The 19,653-nt window shown below is 39.7% G+C and overlaps 1 protein-coding gene across 1 annotated transcript in view; it reads right to left on the bottom strand.

Annotated features, from left to right (window-relative positions):
* LRRC7 (leucine rich repeat containing 7) overlaps positions 1–19,653 on the bottom strand; it is a 231,908-nt gene that overhangs the window by 154,000 nt on the left and 58,255 nt on the right. The window contains exon 5 of the mRNA XM_090049025.1: positions 17,533–17,589. Coding sequence (XP_089905151.1) covers positions 17,533–17,589 — 57 coding nt within the window. The remainder of the gene's footprint in view (positions 1–17,532; positions 17,590–19,653) is intronic.

The raw sequence follows: 19,653 nt of genomic DNA, 5'->3' as shown, positions 1-19,653 counted from the left end.
CTTCTCAAGCAAATCCCGGGACATCATTCTCTCATTGTACTTGGCCTTGGTGAGGCCGCAGCTGGAGTACCTCATCCAGTTTTGGGCTCCACAATTCAAAAAGGATGTGGAGAAGCTTGAGAGAGTCCAGAGAAGAGCCACACACATAATCAGAGGTCAGGAAAACAGACCTTACGATGACAGGCTGAGAGCCACGGGCCCCTTTAGCCTGGAAAAGCGCAGGCTCAGGGGTGATCTGATGTCCACCTACAAGTTTATCAGGGGTGACCACCAGGATCTGGGGCAACGTTTGTTCACCAGAGCGCCCCAAGGGATGATGAGGTGAAATGGTTATAAACTACTGGAAGACCGTTTCAGACTGGACATAAGGAAGAATTTCTTTACTGTCCAAGCCCCCAAGGTCTGGAACAGCCTGCCAGCGGAGGTGGTTCAAGCACCTACACTGAACACCTTCAAGAGTAAATTGGATGCTTATCTTGCTGGGATCCTATTACCCCAGCTGACTTTCTGCCCTTTGGGTGGGGGGCTGGACTCAATGATCTTCTGAGGTCCCTTCCAGCTGTAATGCCTATGAAAACTATCAGCAACCATTGGCACACACTTTTGAGTTTGATCCAAAATGGCAAAAATGGAACTAAATTCAGGGTTAAAAACCCCCAAATCCTTGTAAAATTGCACTGCATTATCCACAGTTAATCTCTGTACATATTTGGGGAATTAAATGTTATGTTTTAAAACATCTGTAAACAATGAAAGGTCAACTGTACCAGACAAATTTAATTTTTGTATTGAAAACTGATGGAAAAATATCAAAGTACAGGAGAAATCAAAGGACATAAAAACTAACTGCATATATAATTTCACAATGAAAAACTACTGTTAGATGGAATTTAACCCCATGTGAAAACACAATTTTAACAATGGAGCCACAAATGGTATCCGTGTAATATGTATAAATTAGTTTTTCACTAGTACTTGCCACTCACATGGCAAAAAAGGCAACTTGCTTGTTTTCATTTTCTTTTGAAATTCTTTGTGCATAAAATATTGCAGGGTAGTGGCTTTTCATGTTTTCACATGCTTGACCGTTAAAATATCCATTGCTTTGCATTACCAAAAAAAAACTGTCCAAAGTAGAATTTTATTGCATAAAGACTTGTGAAAATGTATTCCGCAAATTTAAAGTATATATTCACAACATATTTTCAATTATGTAAAATAAAAAAGGTAAGTATAAGGTAAAACACAGATTTGCTGCAACTTGAGATATTCAAAGAGGCAGACAGCAAACAAAGCAAAATATAGTTTGTATACATAATTTTTCCACTATTAAGCACAAAAATACAGGCAAATCTAAACAATGATTTGTCAGATGATCTATGATGTCTGACAGAACATTTCTATATTAACAATTTTACTTAGAAATAACAGCTTGAGAGTCTCAAAAAATAACGTGTGCTTTTACATGGTAATAATTTATAACAATTGAAAATAAATATAGTACAATCATAAACACAAGCCCTGATTTATTTGTAATGTATCTGGATGCATGAATTCACATCAGAATTCACATAGACATTTGTTGTTTTGTTTGTTTGGTTTGGGGGAGGGGGATATAAGAAAAGAGAATTAAAGTAATCAAGACCTGTGAAGTATTTTCATTTTCCCTAACCCACAACTAGTAAGTGTGTGAAAAGGCATCACAAAGCAAAAGGAGAGAGAGAATCTAAGACAGTGGGGGCCAACACTTGTTGACAGGTATGCCAAAAATTAAGACCAACCTTTGTTGACAGATGTGCCCCTCCACCCCAACTCCAATCCCCTTCTCCTTCCCCTGCCCAACCTGCTGCTCTGCATTTACTTCCCTTTCCAATCTGCTGCTCTGCTTTCTGTTCCCTGTTTGTTCTGCTGCTCTGCTTTCTCCTCCCTGTCATATCTGCCACTATGCTGCTTGCTCCCTCCTCTATCTGCTATGTGCCACATGCAGAAGCCACCCACACCACTCGTAGCATGCATGCTACAGGTTGGCCACCCCGATCTAGGGAAAAAAAACAACAACTTTGGAAAAGTTTTTTTTCAATGTGGCCAAGTTAATACAATGAAACAATCAATGTTCTCTTTTTCAAAAAGATACTGAGGTGTGGTAATCTTACTTTTTTTAGTCATGACTTAGCATTTTGGGTTTTGTTTTGGTTTGTTTTACCACAAGCAGGGTTTGCCTTGTATGGTGAATAGATGTCTGATGCTGTTCCACCACCAGCTCAAACCCTCAACACTGAAGTGTTTCTCTGAGAAATCTGAGTTTAGTTTTCCACAATTTATGGCAACAGTAAATTAGCTGTGCGTGACAAACTGTGAAATGTTAAGGTATGTTTGGAGAAAAAAATGTGTCAATAAAAGAAAGATGCTAGCCCTAGAATCATGATTGAACAAGCTTGAGGTTTCTTTGCCACCACTCAGGACCTGGGCCACACCCTTTTGGCCAATTTTTTAAGACCTTCTTACACCTTAAAAATTTAAGAGACCTTAAATTTACCACCCAAAATTTGCCCATCCAATTTTTGTGCAGAAGACTTCTGAATGGCAGATTGCACAATTTGAATGCTGAAACACTTGGACAAAATCTTAAACATATATACATTTTGCTACATGCAAAATTTAAGCACAGACTTCAAATTAATCATCCAAGTTTTTTAGTTTAGTCTTTTACTAACAGAGTCAACCACATGATGTAATCTCTTCCTTAAACTGATCAAGATTCATCTTAAAACTAGTAAGACTTTTCAGCCCCTTATTACTCCTGTTGGAAGTCTGAACCACCATTATTGTTCTCACTGGTCTGATCATTGGAAACCTCATTTCAAGCCTAAATTTATTCATGGCTACTTCTTACGCATTTCTTCTTGTGCACTCCCTGGTGTTTTACTCCTCAATCCATTGGGTTATTTAAATGAAGGCTTAAATGGGATACAACTGTTTAAGGCTTCATTTTGCTAAACAATCCAAGTTCTTTCATTCTTCTCTAGATGAAAAGTCTCAACATTTTCCTGATTACGCTACTTTTTTGCATCTGTTCCAGTCTGAGTTCATCTCTCTTGAACGTAAGTACCCAGAACATAGTATTCAAATGTCTTATCAGTGTGTTGTGGTATTAATAGTTCCTTAAATCTATTGCAAATACCTCACCTGATACTTTTCATGGTTTTCTTTTCTCAAGGACATATGATAAAGGTGGCTCATTAGCAAACTGACTGACCATCCTTAGTTTTTATCGTACTTTGTCATTTCTAACAGATTACTCCTCTTCTGAGAGCAGAAATTATTGTTATTCCTTTGGCATATTGCACACTGTTCTATTAAATTTCATTCCATTCTTATTACTCCATTCCTTAGCATAATTTAGCTCCTCTCACTGTTATTTTCTAATTGCTTTGTGTTTTTAACCTGCCCCTTTCATAATGTCTCAATTCAACACTGTTCCTAAAAGCATTAAAAACAGGAAACCACATCAATGGTAATTCCCAGAGCCAGGACTATGAAAGCAGTGGTAGGCTTTAAATATGATGCAGTGAGACTATGATGAGTAAGAGAAATAAGAGTACTTCCTCATAAGTTAATACTAATGTCTATTTCCAGACATTATTATTAAGGACTCCCTATTCGTTTACAGTTGTATTTTTTACTCCTTTAATCCACTGCTCTTCAAACTAAATATTATTTGTCTATCTGAATGATTCCCTTGAAACCTGGGAAAGGTATTTTTTTCTTGCTCAGAAATCTTCAAGATTTCTATCATAGTAAACAGTGAGTATTGTGGCTGTTCAGCTTTGACAAACTCAAGGGTATAATCTTGCAGATTATTTCATGAGATGGGAAACCCTGAAAATTCCGCTCAGAAATTATCCAGGATATTAATGCTGCCCCCTCCCCTGCCGCAACTCTCAATTTAGGATTAGTAGGTCTGTTCACACTGATATTACAATAAATAATGAATATTCAGGACAAAATTTCTCCTGGAAACAGACAATTCAATGAGTTTCTACAAGAAAAGAATCCAGACCGATAAACTGAACACTATGGGTGTGATGCATGAGTGCAGAGGCTGCTCTGACACCCTGGAATTCCACTGCGTTGGAGCAGACTGGATAAACTGAATCTGCTGGAGTTGGAGAGCAGCAATTGCCATGCTCCAGCAGCGGCTCCTGCATCAGCATCCCCCTGCTTGAAAATAGCGGTGGGGCCGCTTGAGCTAAAGCTCATTGAATGAGCCATTTTCAAGCATGAGGATGGTGATAAAGGAGATACAGCATCATTTTTATTAGAGTGGCTCTTGGAGCTGCCCTAATTAAAGCACCATTTCCCCACCTTTGGAGCATGTATAAAAGTACTTGTGGGCTCTGAAGATTTATTTTTATTCCAGCTGTAAAAATCTCTCCCACTTCTATTTGGAGAACTAGGGGAGACTCAGTGGGAAAGCACGGCAACTGCAGTCTCTGGACACAAGTATCTCGAAGTTTTATAAGGTTTTAGGTTAAAAAAAAATAGAGTATACCAATGTAGATCTTTGAATCTCTAAATTTTGTATTTTTATGATTGAAAAGTTATGACAAAGAAAGATGGGGAAATCTATTAATCTACATTTAGGTTTACATCAATTTGTGATCTGGACTCTAGCAAGGCCCAGCACATCACTTAACTGCTCATGAAGCATCCCAAGAAGGACTTTTTGACCCTGTGTGTCATTTTCTCTCAGCGACACCCTGCTACTCCAAGAAGTAACAACCATACCTGCCACCGCCTACCCACCTTAATATGCTGATATAAATATGCCATCAGGTACATTAGGAAGGCAGGATAAGGGCCTTTGACATGCTACAATTAGTATATTATATTTAGATTATAGTAAGTATTAATACGATGTAGAAAGTTTTCTGAGCAGTTGCACATTAATGAATGTAGCTCCTAGCCCCTGTACTAGAGACTTGAACTGGCAAGACCTCAGGCAGCAGAGGGAGAGGGGAGCCTGGCAAATAGCTGTCAGGCTCCCAACCTCCTGATGGCACTGGAGCCTTGCCAGTTCAAGCCTCTAGTGCAATAAAGAGGCTGGAAAGACCATAAACAGTTTTGTCAGGCTCCCATCCCTCACTGCACTGTAGCGTTCTGCTAGGTAATAATGCTAGGGAAGATACTCCTTGCTGGAAAAAGCCTAACTTTACTACACTACAATGGCACTTAGCATGTGCTTTACTGCTTGAATATTAGCATGCTAACAGTGTTTAAGTGCAGTTAGTATGTGCTAAGTGTAACATGTAGGAAGTCCCTAAAGGAGCCATCTACTTCCTGCACCTTCTGTTAGAGAAACAAAAATGTTATGGCTCACTAGCCAAGGGAATCAGAGGATCCCTTACATCACAGTAGTCTCTTACATCAATGCACAAGACAGGGTATGATAAAGGCTTTGGAAAAATGGCTATAAAAGAATATTCAATAGTAATTCTGGAAGTGACTAACTCAGGGGTACGCTACATTTTTGGCCAGTGCTGAAAAAATTGCAATGTTTACTGTGTAAGGTAGAAAAACTGGACCAGTGGGTACATGGCAGGGTGCACTGCACATTAATATACTTAACAATCATAAATGTTGCTTATTCAAAACTAAATACCAGGTTTCTAAAAAATTTAAACCTGGTGACAATAAATAAAACTTCATATATTACCTTTGTTGTTGTGGGGGTTTTTTGTTAAACATGTTGTGATGAGACAGAGAGAAAAAAAAAAGAGAAAGAAGAGAAAAAGGAGATAGAGAGAAAGAGAGAGAAAAAGGACAGAAACAGGAGAGATGAGAGAGGGAAAAGAAAAAATAGAGAGAATGAGGGAAAGAAAGAAAAAAGAAAGGAAAGAAGAGAGATAGACAAAAGAAAAAAGGGAGAAAAAGGAGAGAGAAAGGGAGAGAAAAAAAAGAAGGAAGAGAAGAAAAGGAGGGAGAAAAAAAGAGGAGAAAAGAGAAAAGCACCCAACCACTGGGGCAAGAGTGGGGAGGGCTCAGCTGTGCCACATGGCCTGGGTGTTCCTGGGAAGGCTGGGCTCAGCTGCATGGGACCGGTGGCAGTGGCCTGGGCGGTGCTTGAGGAGTAGCCATGGAAGAGCTAAGGCAAATTTTGGGGTGGGTATAGTTGCCCCAAGCCGCCCACCCCAGCACCACCCCTGTGCACCAAGCTCCAGAGCCCTAGCCGGGCTTTGTGCCAGCGGTGGCTGCACACCCCCCCCGGCGAGGACAGCAAGGAAGATGCCTGAGGCAGCACACTCGCAGCCCCTCCCCCCACCCCCCATTCTGAGGAACAGGGAAGGGGCGGGGCTGGGGCAATGCAACCCTGGCCCCTCCTCTGCATCCACCTGAAGGCATGCAGGTGTGCGCTGCCTCAGGCCCCCTTCCCCACCTGAGGTGCACATGAAGCTGATGCTGAGGCTCTGGGCCTGGGGTTGCACTACTTCAGGCCCCACCCCCACCATCCATGCAGATGGGCGTGTGCAGCTGCTGCTACCACAAAGCCCGGCTGGGGCTCTGGAGCCCAATGCAGAGGGGCGGCTCTTACAGATGCATCACAGGATACTTAACAAAATTTGCCTTAGCCCCCCGACATAGCCACCTCTAAAGCACCGCCCGGGCTGCCATCCCCTGCCCCGTGCAGCTGAGTCTACCCCTTCCCGTGCCACCTGGGCCACTGCCACCTGCCCTGCACAGCTGAACCCACCCCTCCCAGCACTGCCCAGGCTGCTGCCCACCTCACACACCTGAGCCTGCCCCGCTCTGCCTCAGGACCCACACTGGGAAGAGGCTGGCACCACCCCTGCAGTCAGCCCAGGCTCTCAATAGCCACTGCTAGCCATGGAGCACAGGCTGCTTGCTGGGAGCAGCCCAGGCTCCACGGCTGGCAGCAGCTGCCCAGAGCCTAGGTTAGCAGTGGCATGCTGTGCAAAATGGCCTCATGTGCCATGCTCTGGCACACATGCCAGGGATTGCTGATCACTGGGCTAATAACATTACGTTTCTATTTTGCTATGGTATTTTCCACAAGAGTCTTTTTTCTATACTGAGAGCATATACCTAGTTTATATTCAAATCCTTTTGTTTTCCTTCAGAAGCAAACTGATCCAAATTTGGAAACTGTCCCACCCTCTAATTATCCTATTAACACCAAATGTCCAGAAAACAGGTCTTTTTTTAAGGTACCTATCCTTAATCTGTAGTCTAGGATCACTGCAGTTATGGCTATATACAATAAAGTTAACACCACATAGTGTAGAAGTTGATCAATAATACAAACATTATCATTATTTAAATATTTGTACCTATAATTAACATTACATGGCATATACTGAAGTAATTATGCAGACATACTGGCAATTTTTTAAAAATATTGAATCTTATATATTAGCATATAGTAACACAAAGAGGCAAACATCAATTTACATATACATTTAAAATCTAAAACCTTAGACAAGACACATCAAGTAATTCTACTCCCAAAACTATGGAAAACATTAGAGATGCATATTATATCAGAGATTCTCAAATTCAATTTATTAAATGTTCTGTGCACCACAGATGTTGAACTAATCACCCACATTTCAGAGTCATGGTAAGATCCATATGCCCATGGAAGACCCACTCTAGTCAGGAATTCCACAACTGGAGTTTTGATAGCAATGTGCCCTATATTTGCAATCAGTCATAAAAGGGCTGACCCTTATGATGAAGCTGGAGTTTTACCTGAATTAGCGGTGTAGGTTCAGTCCTATTTTTAAGTTTTTATTTTTTTTAATTCTGGTATTTGGTAAATGGCTTCTAAAAATACGAGCACATACAGGTTGTACCCTTTTCAAAATTATTATTAAATACTATTTCTGTAAGAAGCAAGCCCCATTGTTCCTTACACTAGACCAGGGGTTTTCAGTAGGGCTGTGCAAAGCTTCGGTCACTGATTTGATTTGGTGGAGATTTGGTTCATTTCAGTGGCCGAATCTCTGAATCCAGATCTAATCAGGAGACGCTTTAATCTCTCTGAACTGAATCGGAACCCTCCGAATCAATTCAAAAAGACTGGATGATTCAGACATAGACACAGCTTTAAATGTTTTTTCTACATACCTCTAGGTACCAGGCGGCTCATGAATGCTGAGATGGTGGGGTGGATGAAGCATTCCACAGGAGCACGAGGTGGGGGGCGGGGGTCCCCAGCGTGCTCGGCAGCACACCCGGAAGTGGACAAGAAGCACGTTCAGTCATTTCTGGATCCGCCGGGACCACACTGGGGGCTCCCCCATGCCCCCACTGGTGTGGTGACTGGTGCCTCCTGGTTCTGGGGGGAACCTGGGGTCCCCCCACAGCTGACTGCTGAGCCAAGAGGTGTGGGGGGAGGGCCCGCGTGCTTGTCAGTGGACCCGGAAGTGGACCAAAAGTACTTCTGGTCCACTTCCGGATTTGCCATCGAGCACACAGGGCCCACCCCCACCCCATGCTCCTGTGGGGTGCTCCATCTGCCCCAGCATAGCAGCATCCACGAGCTGTACCTGATACCTCAAGGTATATAGAAAAAATATTTAAAGCTGTGTCTATGGCCAAATCACTGATTCTCTGAATCAGCATTGACTCTTCAGATTCGGATGAATCAAATCAGGGACAGTGATCCAAATCAATGAATCGAATCACTGTTCCTGATTCCAGCCAAATCTGAATCCAATACGGCCCCTTTCACAAACCCTTAGTTTTCAACCTTTTTTAATAAGTGTACCTCTGATGGCCAGATGTGGAGTGAGGGGAAGGAGGGTGGCACGCAGCTGGATACAGAGCAGCGGCAGCGCAGGGTAGTGGGTGGCGGTGGCAGCTGCCGCATGAGAACATCTCCCCCCTGCATTTGGCCAGTCAGGTGGCACCTGTGCAGCCTGCAGAGGGGCACCACTGCCCTTGCCCCCACCTCCCAGCCCTGCTCCTGGGAGATGGCGGTGCTGGGTGAAGGGTGGCAGCACTTCGTCCCGACCCACCTGCATGTACCCACTTAGGGCCTTGCCAAGTACCCCTGGTTGACAATCCCTGCACTAGACAATTATACAGTTCCAGTGTGCTTACAACCTAAAATGAAAAATGCTCCAGGCAGATACTACAGGAATGGGGAAATGAAAAAAGAGGATAAACCAGGAATATGTATTTACACAGGTTAAAAATGTGAAAAAAAACTTGATAATTATGTATACATATGTTTCAGAACCTTCCAGTTTTACACGCATACATAGGTAGGCACATACACATGTTTAAATAAAACAGCCAACATCCTGCTTCACTAGTTATATATGGCAGGAATCGGATCAAATAGATTTCTTTGAATAAGACAAAGTACTTTATTACTACTGTCCTTCCTCTATTATACTCTTAGATTTCACATATTTCTATAATTTTAGCAAACAGTCAAGTAAAAAATGCAACATCCAGATACAGGTGGCATCAGAAGGGGAACAGAGTGAAAAACGCACGTACTTTGCATCCCCAAACAGTTGCTGGGCATAAACAGCCATCTCGTACACAGGACTTTTAAGGCTGGAGCCCACACTGTTGGTAGTATCTCCAAATTAAGCAGTGAGGGAAAGGTCATGACATAAAAGAGTGCATGTTGTATTCCACAATACTATGCAGTGTGTGCTAATACAGACAAATACCTCTAGTAACTCATTACTGAGTTTCTATGTGTTAACTACTGAGTGAGGGCCAGTGCCTTAAACCTAGGGTTGAGGTTAAAGTTTTGTAATCACATACGCTCTAGTCTTCTAAATCCGTCTTCGTACTGATTAACAATTTACAATATCTAAAACCAGCTTTAATTTACATGTAATTTGAAAAAATTAAGAAGTAATTAATCTAAAATGCCAACATCTAGCAAATTGCTTGGCTATACTAAGAATATGTGCAGCAAATTTAAATGTATTATTTTCATGATAAATTTGAAAAAAAAATCATTGTGTGTCTATTAGAGAGGACAGAAAAATATTAACAGTGATCAGCAAGACTTTGTATGCTAATCACAGCCTAGAAAAAAAAAATCAAACTAATTTTTAAGAGCCATGCTTTTTAAAGATTTTCTAAGATTTGATTGAAAAAATGTACTGAAGTAAAAAATATATTTCTTTTGGTTATAAAATTAATTGCATGAGAACCATGTTACAGGGCCAGTTGAAAAAAAAAGTTTTAGGTGCACCAAATATTTAAATAATAAGTTAACAAAGAGGAAGGAAGTGAAATAATAGTATATAGCATATGTTATCTGCCAGTAGTAGCCATTTTTGCAAAGCTACACATGCATCTACAACCAGAAATTAAATTGTGTTCCAATACAGTTGGAATCCTAAGAAGCATATAGTTAAACTGTATATATCTATATATAATAAAACAATAAAGCTACAGATCCATTTGTCTTAGAAACCTTGAAGAAAAGACTGCAAATTATAGGATTATAGGATATTGAGTACTTGAAAAGGGAATAAGTATGACATTTTATAATACTTAATTACTAATAATATAAAATCTAATTTCATCATATATATACAGATTCATATACATATAATGAACCTAGAATTTATATTTTTATATATCTTATTTTATTTATACAAATATATTATTATATACATTCTGACTGTATACTTCTTAAAATTCTCATTTATACATGTTTAAAGAGCAGGAATAAGGGAGAATTCTAAAATGGCATTTACATATCTTCTTTAATTGTAATGCTATCGTTTCACTTTTAGATATGTTTCATTTACAAAACAATGCAAAATACTATACTATATGGAACAATGGAAAATTATCAGTTCAGTCCAGACCATCCAGTTCAAAATATGTAATGTGTTTATATAAAGCTATAGGTATTTACTATTAATAATGTGAGCTATTAGAGATATATCTAGCAAAAGAAAAGACAGACAGACTTCTCTCTCTTTAAGAAACACAGTGGATTTATTATAGTAATGAAATAATTTCCTACAATGGTGTCTCAGAGCAATGGAAAACAATATGAAATTACTACTACAACACTGGGCCAATTCTGCAACCTTTGGTCGTGCTGTGTAGTACTTACTCATTGAGTCAATGGAACTGTGAGCATATTTAACTACTCTACTATTATCAAACTAGTCCTGACATTTTCAAGAGGCAGGTAACCTCTTTTGTAAGAATTTCAAATAATTTATTCCAAAGCTAGCAGTTACTTGGTATGGGAGCACTCCCACTAAAATCAGGATGTCATCTTTGTTTACATATCATTCAAAGCAAAAGAGCTAGAGAGAAGTGTATTTTTTGCTTTGTTTTGCTTTCTTTTACCAGTCATTATTTCTATATGAGGATATATCACATTTGTGGATATCCATGTTCTTTTGCCAAGACATTCTGTCCCACTAATCTCCCATCAGTTCCCCCAAGTAAGTTATACCATGTTCACTAGCAGCTGGAGGCTTGAAAAAGGTGCACGCTCTCATATTGCTGCACAGGTACATCGGTTATGCAACTTAACAATATCGGTGAATAAGTCTCTAACAGTTTGATTCAAATAAGCAAAATCCAAAATCAAATTACAATTAGCTTTCTACAACAAAAAGCACAAATAGCACCACTGCCAACCACATGCTGGTATTCACTACAGGAAAAGATCAATAGGTAAACATTTGATCAAAACAGAGTAACTGCACTGCTTTTAAAATGAGAGCAAACTTAGTCTCTGGAAAATCACTAAAAGGAATGAGTTTCATAATAAGGAACCACCATTAAAATTATAGCAGTGTCTACTGTCATCAAGAATAAATGCATCTTCGTTGACCTTAACTGGTATGCTGGTACGTATGAAGAGAGACTGTGCTTGGACAGCAGGGTTCCAAACTATATCAACCTTTATGTAACAAATGCCTTGCATTGTATTGATTATAAGATGAGAAACCAATGCAGTTCACGATGGACACATTTCCTTTAGCTGAAGCTTCTGAAGGTTTTCAGTGATAGGATCAAATTCTCACCGGTGTAGTCGAGTGTGGAGTTGACAAAGCAAGGGTAAATTAATCAAATAAATAAAAGCTGAGACCAAATCACTAACCAAATATTCTAAGCAGATTTGGCAAAATAAGGGAATCCAGGAGCCATGTTTTTGTTAGCCACTACCTTGAATGTACAACATGAGTTGCTGTTTGAGTCACTGTTTGCCACTGCCTAGCATACTTTTAAGGGTTACTACAATATTTTCACAACAATTGCAATAAATCTTGCACCAGTAGACACAAGATGTCACTGTCTTCTGGGGGAGGGGAGGAGACGTTAAGCCAAAAATTGTCCTGTGATCTCGCATGTAATGTTGCTCATACCTAGCGAATTGCTTTCATAATTATAGATCAGAAGCTTGTAAATATTCAACAGACATAATAGAGGAAAAATATACTTTTGTAGTTTCACCACCTATAAGGTTAAGTTGTTAACAACATATTAGGAGTAATCTTTAGCACTGGTCAAAGAATCCTATAAGGTTTCCAATCTCTAGTTATTGTCAAATACTGGAAAGGTCATGATAGGAAACAGGAACATTAATAACTGAATATACTGAAAAGTAACAAAAGAAGCAACTAATTTACAGTAAGAATAATGCTAAAAAATATGGACTAGTACAAATTCATTCAGTATGTTTGTATAACAGCACAGGTCAAACTAATTAAACCAGGAAAAAGTTTATAGTTTTTAAATTTAGCTTCTTAAATTTTCAATTTTAAAAATTTAATTTTTAATGCTTTCAGACAGAGAAACTATTGAAAATGAAAGGAAGAGCAACCAAACACTATCATTTTAAAAGCAAGATAAGTCCTTGTCTGCATACAATAGAGCACCAATATATTTTTCTGACCATTCCATATGCTTATCAAAAAAGATTCAGGAAAATCTTTAAAACCATTACTGAACAATGCATCACTAATATCTGTGTCATAAAACTGTCTGGCAACAGAATGGAATGCCTGAATGCACATTTGGGTACCTTTTGTCCTTTTCAGATAAGGAGGTAACAGAGAAAATGAAAGCTTTGCATTTTTTTCTTAGGTAAAAAGCGTTATATAGATAAGATGGAGATTTATTACTTATATAGAAAGTTGCCATTCAGCAAATTACAGTCTACTTAACAAGAGTAATTGCAAATAAATTAGTACATCTTTAAATCAGTTACCATGGATATATAATATTTAATTTTGAACACTGAACTAGCATAATAAATGTAAAAAATATTTAAATTCTTAATACTAGTTTATGCCAAGAAGCAAAGTATTTCCTTTAAAATATCAAGAAAGATTGGCAGAATGAATACAAAAATCTGAAAATAATTTATACTCTTCTCATTTTTCTAATTATATTCAATATGAAAATAGAAAAAAAATGTAGTCATGGAAACAATAGAAGCTGATTTAAAGGCAGATTTAAAGCTGATTTAATGGTCAAGTAGAAAGGTTAAAGAATATATTAAACCCTGTATTTTTAAGTTGAACTATTTGATCTCTCTCCTTTTCAGCTAGGGACAGACATTCAGAAAGCCTAAGCCTGAATTGATTCAATCTTTGCAGGTTAGTCTAACCTGCAGAGCTTGAACTGATTTGCAAGTCAACAGACATTCACTTTTGATTCAGGAAATGCAGGCACATGCCTGCAGTGGGTCAGGCTAGAAGCCAGAGGGCATTAAAGCAGCCCTCCATTCCCTTCAACAATGCTGAGCTGAGTGGGGGCGTGGCCAGGCTCTAGCAGGATGCTCTGAATAGGGAGTACTTTAAACCCCACCCTGGCCTGCCAGGGTGTCCCTGGAGGGGGAGGGGGAAGCATCCCTTGCCAGACTTTTTTCAGCTCACTGCTCAAAGGGCAAGTAGTGCTGCCAGACTCAGGCCCCCAGCTAGCATTCTGAGGCAAAGGAGGGCAGGGAAGACTGCTTGTGTGGAGTGAATGCATCTGTTGATGATACTGAGCTTTTCAATCTCCCTTTCCCTGCTTCTTCGTACTGTCTGAGAGACACTCACAGATTCCATGCATTGCAAGCCAAGTCACTTCTCACACCTCTCTGTCCCCTCTTGAACACTGACAGATTGCAGCCTTTGATGCAAGCAAGCCAGCAGGCAGCTTGTCAGCCCATCAAGAAAACAAAGCCTCTCTCATTAGTTCAAGCGTTTCTTAAACAGCTTTTTCCAAGGAAGGAATGGAGGGACGCTACCAGTTGACCTGCTGATTAGTTCAGAAAAGCCCTAAGTGGACACTATCCTGTCTGCCTTTGTTCCAGTGAAATTGGAAACACACAACCAGACACCTCTCAGCATTAACTAGCATGGGGGTGGTGTGGCCAGATGCTGGCTAGGGTCTATGTTGCTGGGGTCCCTGCTGTGGAAAAGGCAGGATTCTTGCTTGAGTATCAAGCAAGGGGAGGGTGGGGCAGGGGGAAGCCAGGCAGACACTGCTGTCTCCCAGCTGCAGTCCCCTACCGCCCTTCTCAGGCAGCTGGAGCTCCAGCTAGGGAGAAGAGGGATGAGCCCAGTCCTGCTCTCTAGAGCAGATGGCCCATGCCAGCCCAGGCCAGGGCTGAAAAAACATGCTGGGATGCTGGGGGACTCTGATTTAACTTAAACCAGGAAGGGGTCTGAGACAGAAGTTCTATAAAGTGGTTTGACCCAAATCAGTTAAGTCTGATACTACATTCAACTAGGTTCATCTTAAAACAGTTTCAGCCATTTTGAAACTTGTTTATGATCACTGAACTTATGTTCTGTTACAAGTTTAAACCAGTTTCTGATCACTTAAACTGGTTTATGTGTAACTTCTGTCTCTAGCCCTCATTTCTTTATATTAGAACATTTAGAATAATTTCCATTTACAAACAGATTCCCTTACTTGATGATGTCCCCAAATTTCAAAATGAGAACGTATGCATTTTGAGTTCATATTTGTCAGATCTAGACCACCTTTGTACCATTTATCAAAAATATATTAAAAGGTATGAAGTATGCAGAATAACTGACAGAAATGGGCTTATTTACACTCTATACTTGTGAGAATAATACTGTTTTTATTGGCCAAATAAAGTGAGATTTAATAGTCAACTGGATGGCATTTTTACATGTTTTTAATATAGATCTGTAATGATACTGACCTTCATTTAAATTGGAACACCAGAAAAGCCACTGCTGCCTCCTCCCAAAACTACCCAAGCTCCCCACATACAATTCTATATCCAACTCACCATGCCAAGGCTCACTGCTTTAATGGTTAGTCTCTATATCTGTGAGAGCCAATCTTTTTGGCATGTGCACCACAAATGAGCGCCGCACCCTTCCTTATTGCCAATCCCCCTTCCCTGCTTGACCTGCTGCTCTGCCTTCTGTTTCCAACCCCATTTCCAACTGTGCTGCTCGACCCCTCCCTGATCTTCTGCATTCCACACACAGGCTGCCTCTGCCACCTGTAGCATGTGTGCCACAGGTTGGCCACTCCTGCTCTATACTCGTACAGATTTAAAGCACCCATTTAAGCAATTGGAGAAAAGTGTTATTGCAATCATGCGGCAAAGTTCATTGCCTAACCTGGCAGCAGGGTAAGATGTTGCTGTGCTGCTCCTCTAACCCTGTGTGTTAGCTATAGTCCATCAATCACACTCGAGAATCTCCTTTGCTTGCATAGAGAACTCTTCTGTGGCACAAAGACCGGGTACAAGAACACTTGCATGGCCATCCTACATACTGCCTCAATATAAAAAGCCTTCTGTCAGCCCCTTTATCAAAAGTGAATTTCATGTCATAACAGTGCTCTCTCATTAGATATAGCTAACAATTTCTAAGAAAATAATTCACATGAAGAAATACTTTTATATCTACTATGGCTTAGCAGTGTATATCAAAGCTTTCTGCTGTAGCAAAAAGCAGAAGGCATACAGGCATGCAAAGAATTTCTTTATTGGTTATGGAAGGCAATGCAGTATTCATAGAAAAGTGCATTCTGTTTACAAAGCAATTGACTTACTGACAAAATACACAATAGTGGGGGGAGGGAAAAAAAATCACACACACCCTGAAGAATGTTCTTGCTACATTGTTTTGAAACTTTAATATTAGTTCTTGAAAACACAAACTACTACATTGCTATGAATCTTCTAAACAGATCAGTTGTCAAAATATACATTTGTTTGCTGAGCACCATAAAATACAAATAAACACACCTATGCCAAATCCTGCTGCCACTGAAGTCCATGGCAAAACTCTCATTGACATCATAGAGATTATGATGGGCCAAACATATAAATATACATTTTATAGCAACAGGTCTATTGTGCAACTCTGATCCTCCATTTTGAGCACATCCAAAACACCCAGTGACCTCAATGGGTATTTTGGCTGTGAAAATATTGCCTAAGGAAGCCTATGATTTGCAACTAATTTAAATGTGCAAGACATAAAGGAGCTATGGTAATGGATATGAAATATAAAAAACTAGATATAGTACAGTGCAAATTCTCTGGATGTTGCATGAATTTGTCATTAGTAACTGAAAGGATAAAATGCTCGCTGATTACGTAGCATGTGTACAAGGACTTGCTCATAGGCCTCTCCCAACTGTTAAGAATCTAGGTTTTCTTTTATTCTCTAGTACAAGCACTGACTTCTGCCAGGTTGTTAGGGTATATGAGCAATATATTTTATATATGAAAATAGCTTTTTAGGAGATAGGAGATTACAGCACACATGTTCCGCTGGACAGGACCCATATTGTAAAGCTTTCTCAGTGGATGTGTAACAACTTTCTTTCATGTAAGTTCACTAATATTAAGAACAGTAGAAATACAAGGTTTGTATCAGAAAATTACCCCTGCCAACTAATGTTAAAAATTTGTTTAATCTTTAAGAAAAAGCAAAATTTTACGAACATCAGGGACAGCTTCATTCCTCAGATGCATGTGTGCTAAAACAATGGGACCTGAATTCAGATATCTGACAGCACAATGTCTAATGTGCACAAGATATTTTGATGCTTATTTCTTTTTAAAGGTGCTCCCAGTAAAATAAACTAAGTAACACGCAATGGAACATTAGTTAAGGTTTGCTTCATACTGGGTTTTCAACAAACCGCTGAATAGTTAGTTCTGTTCTAAATAAAGGGTTGTTATTTAGTACTTAGTAATTTTTCTAAGTTTATTAATTGTTTGCCCCAACTTTTGTAACCTTCACCTGCCCAATTCACAAGTTGGGGATTTTTTTTTAACCTTAAATTTAAGTATAATAGGTTTTTTACATTTATTTGTAGCGTAATACTTTGCCTATCTCCCTCCATATCTAACTTGCTTACACTTTGCATGCACAATTTCTAGTGTAGAGTTACTTTCAACAACAGAAGAATTAACTTGTATAGCACTACATTTAATAATTTTTAATGGAAATATTTTACATTCTTTGGAAGCTTCAGGTCAGAGTTTAGTTAAAATATGTTGTCACTTACTTTGGTAGAGTTTTCAAGTGATTTTCTCTCAACTCCAAGATACGTAATTTGACAAGTCTAGAAATATTGATATAAAACAACAAAATTAATACATTCACATTAGAAAATTATTCTTAAGCCAATAAATGTTATCGCATAATGGTTTATTTCAACACAAAAATGCCATTTAATACTCAGACACTAAGGGGTGAGTGTATTACAAGAAACTTTATATAAAATAATAGCTTTATACTTGCATTGAATTATAGTTTATGTATCTGGTCAGTTTCTACCACAGAGCACTGTTATGTGTTAGTTGCTGGGAATAATTTTGCTGGTTATTCAAAAAAGCAAACAAAATTAAGCTAAATTTACTTTAATATTTCCAGTTCTATAATAATAATCAACTTCAGCTCAAGCTGCACCAGCCCTGACTGTTGGCAAACAGAGGTTTTGCTCTGGAAAATCCTGATTACCAAATATGGGGGTTAAAATATTTAAAAATATATTAAAGTACTTAATAAGCATGTGACATTTTACATGTTCTTGGACAACTCAATTTAGTTTGCTTCTGTGAACAAAAGACTCATTAGGTGGACACACAGATTACCCACTGATTTACATTTAGGCATGTTTTTACGGATTTTTGCTGAATTAGAGATAAATACACTACAGCAACTACAATCCATTGCACAAATAATTAACTAAGGAATTCTCATAGAATCCTTTGAGGTAGAAAAGTAAATTTTAGATATGGGAAACAGGTATAATGAAGAAACACAAAACATGAGATGAAGAACTCAAGAATGCTTATCTTTATGGGGCTGTTGCAGCATATAGCAACAGGGACTTTCAACTGATTTCAGCAAACTTTCAATCACATTATTCCTATGTACTTTAATCTCAGACCATGAGTTTGTAGGAGCAATGAGATTACCATAATTCTGTCCTCCAGACTCAATTCCTACAGCACTGCTTGAAGAATATCTGGAGTATGAAATCTGGAGCTAATACTCTCAGAAATCCAAATTTTAAATAGGTGAAAAAAACTTCTAGTAAACTTTCCAGACCTAGAAGCATAACCATTTCAAAAAGAATACTAAGAGTAAATGGAGAGCCTTCAAGGAACAGAAGAAAAAAAAAAAAATCAGAAAAAAAATCTCTGTTTCTGGAAGGTCAAATTAGGAATAAAGTTAGAATTGCCAGAAGTCAGAGTTAGACCTTGCAAATTACATGGAAATGAGCAGCAAGAGAATCTTCAACCATAATGAATAAAAAGAAAACAAGGAAACAAGAACTAGGGGTGCTATATATAATGAGGATGGTACAGAGCAGAGGTGGGCAAAGTCTGGTGCACAGCTGACTCCATCTCCCAGCAGCCCCAATAGCAGCAGTTCCTTTTGGCCCTGCTGCCCGAGCACCCTAACCTGTCCACCCCACACCCACCACTGGGAGCGGGACCCATGTGGCTGGATGACTGGGATGGGACTGCAACCAAGAGCAAGATGGACGGGCAGGGTCAGGGAGATGCCAGGATCCTGGGGGGAGGGAGGGAGGCAGGGGCAGGGCACAGACATGTTCTATTGCTCACGCACTCCTGCGACAAGCGCATGTTCCACGGGCAGATGCATGCAGGCAGTGGATTACAGATCTGTCCTGGCCCTGGCCCTGGCCCCATGTTGTCACCACTGCAAGATCCCAGCTATGGCCCTGGCCCTGGCCCTGGCCCTGGCACAGTTCCCCACTCAGCTGTGTGCCCTGCCCATGCCACTCTGAGCTGGTCTCCATGGAGAGCCCTATCACAGTTCCACCACTTCCGAGGTCTCTATGGAGACCAGCTGGGAGTGGCGCATGCAGGAGCTGCTGGGAAATGAAGTCCAGCTGCCAGCTATATCCGCCATTTTGCCCACCCCTGGGCAAACTGTAGAGTTTAAGGTTACTTAAGTTATGGTCACAAAACTAAAGGAATACTTTGTTTCAATTCTTAGCAACGATAATGAAGTTGACCATGGGACATAGGCAGGACAGCTAACAGCAATGAGGTTATGGAAATGGAAATGACCACAAATAAGACAGTATCAAACTCAAAGAGCTTAATACAGTCAAGTCAGGGGAAATTAATAATGTTTATCTCAGTATTCT

The sequence above is a fragment of the Crocodylus siamensis genome, chromosome 5, assembly GCF_052110815.1.
Source record: "Crocodylus siamensis isolate JL-2025a chromosome 5, ASM5211081v1, whole genome shotgun sequence".
Lineage (NCBI taxonomy): Eukaryota > Metazoa > Chordata > Crocodylia > Crocodylidae > Crocodylus > Crocodylus siamensis.
This window is presented reverse-complemented; position numbering and strand designations above follow the sequence as displayed.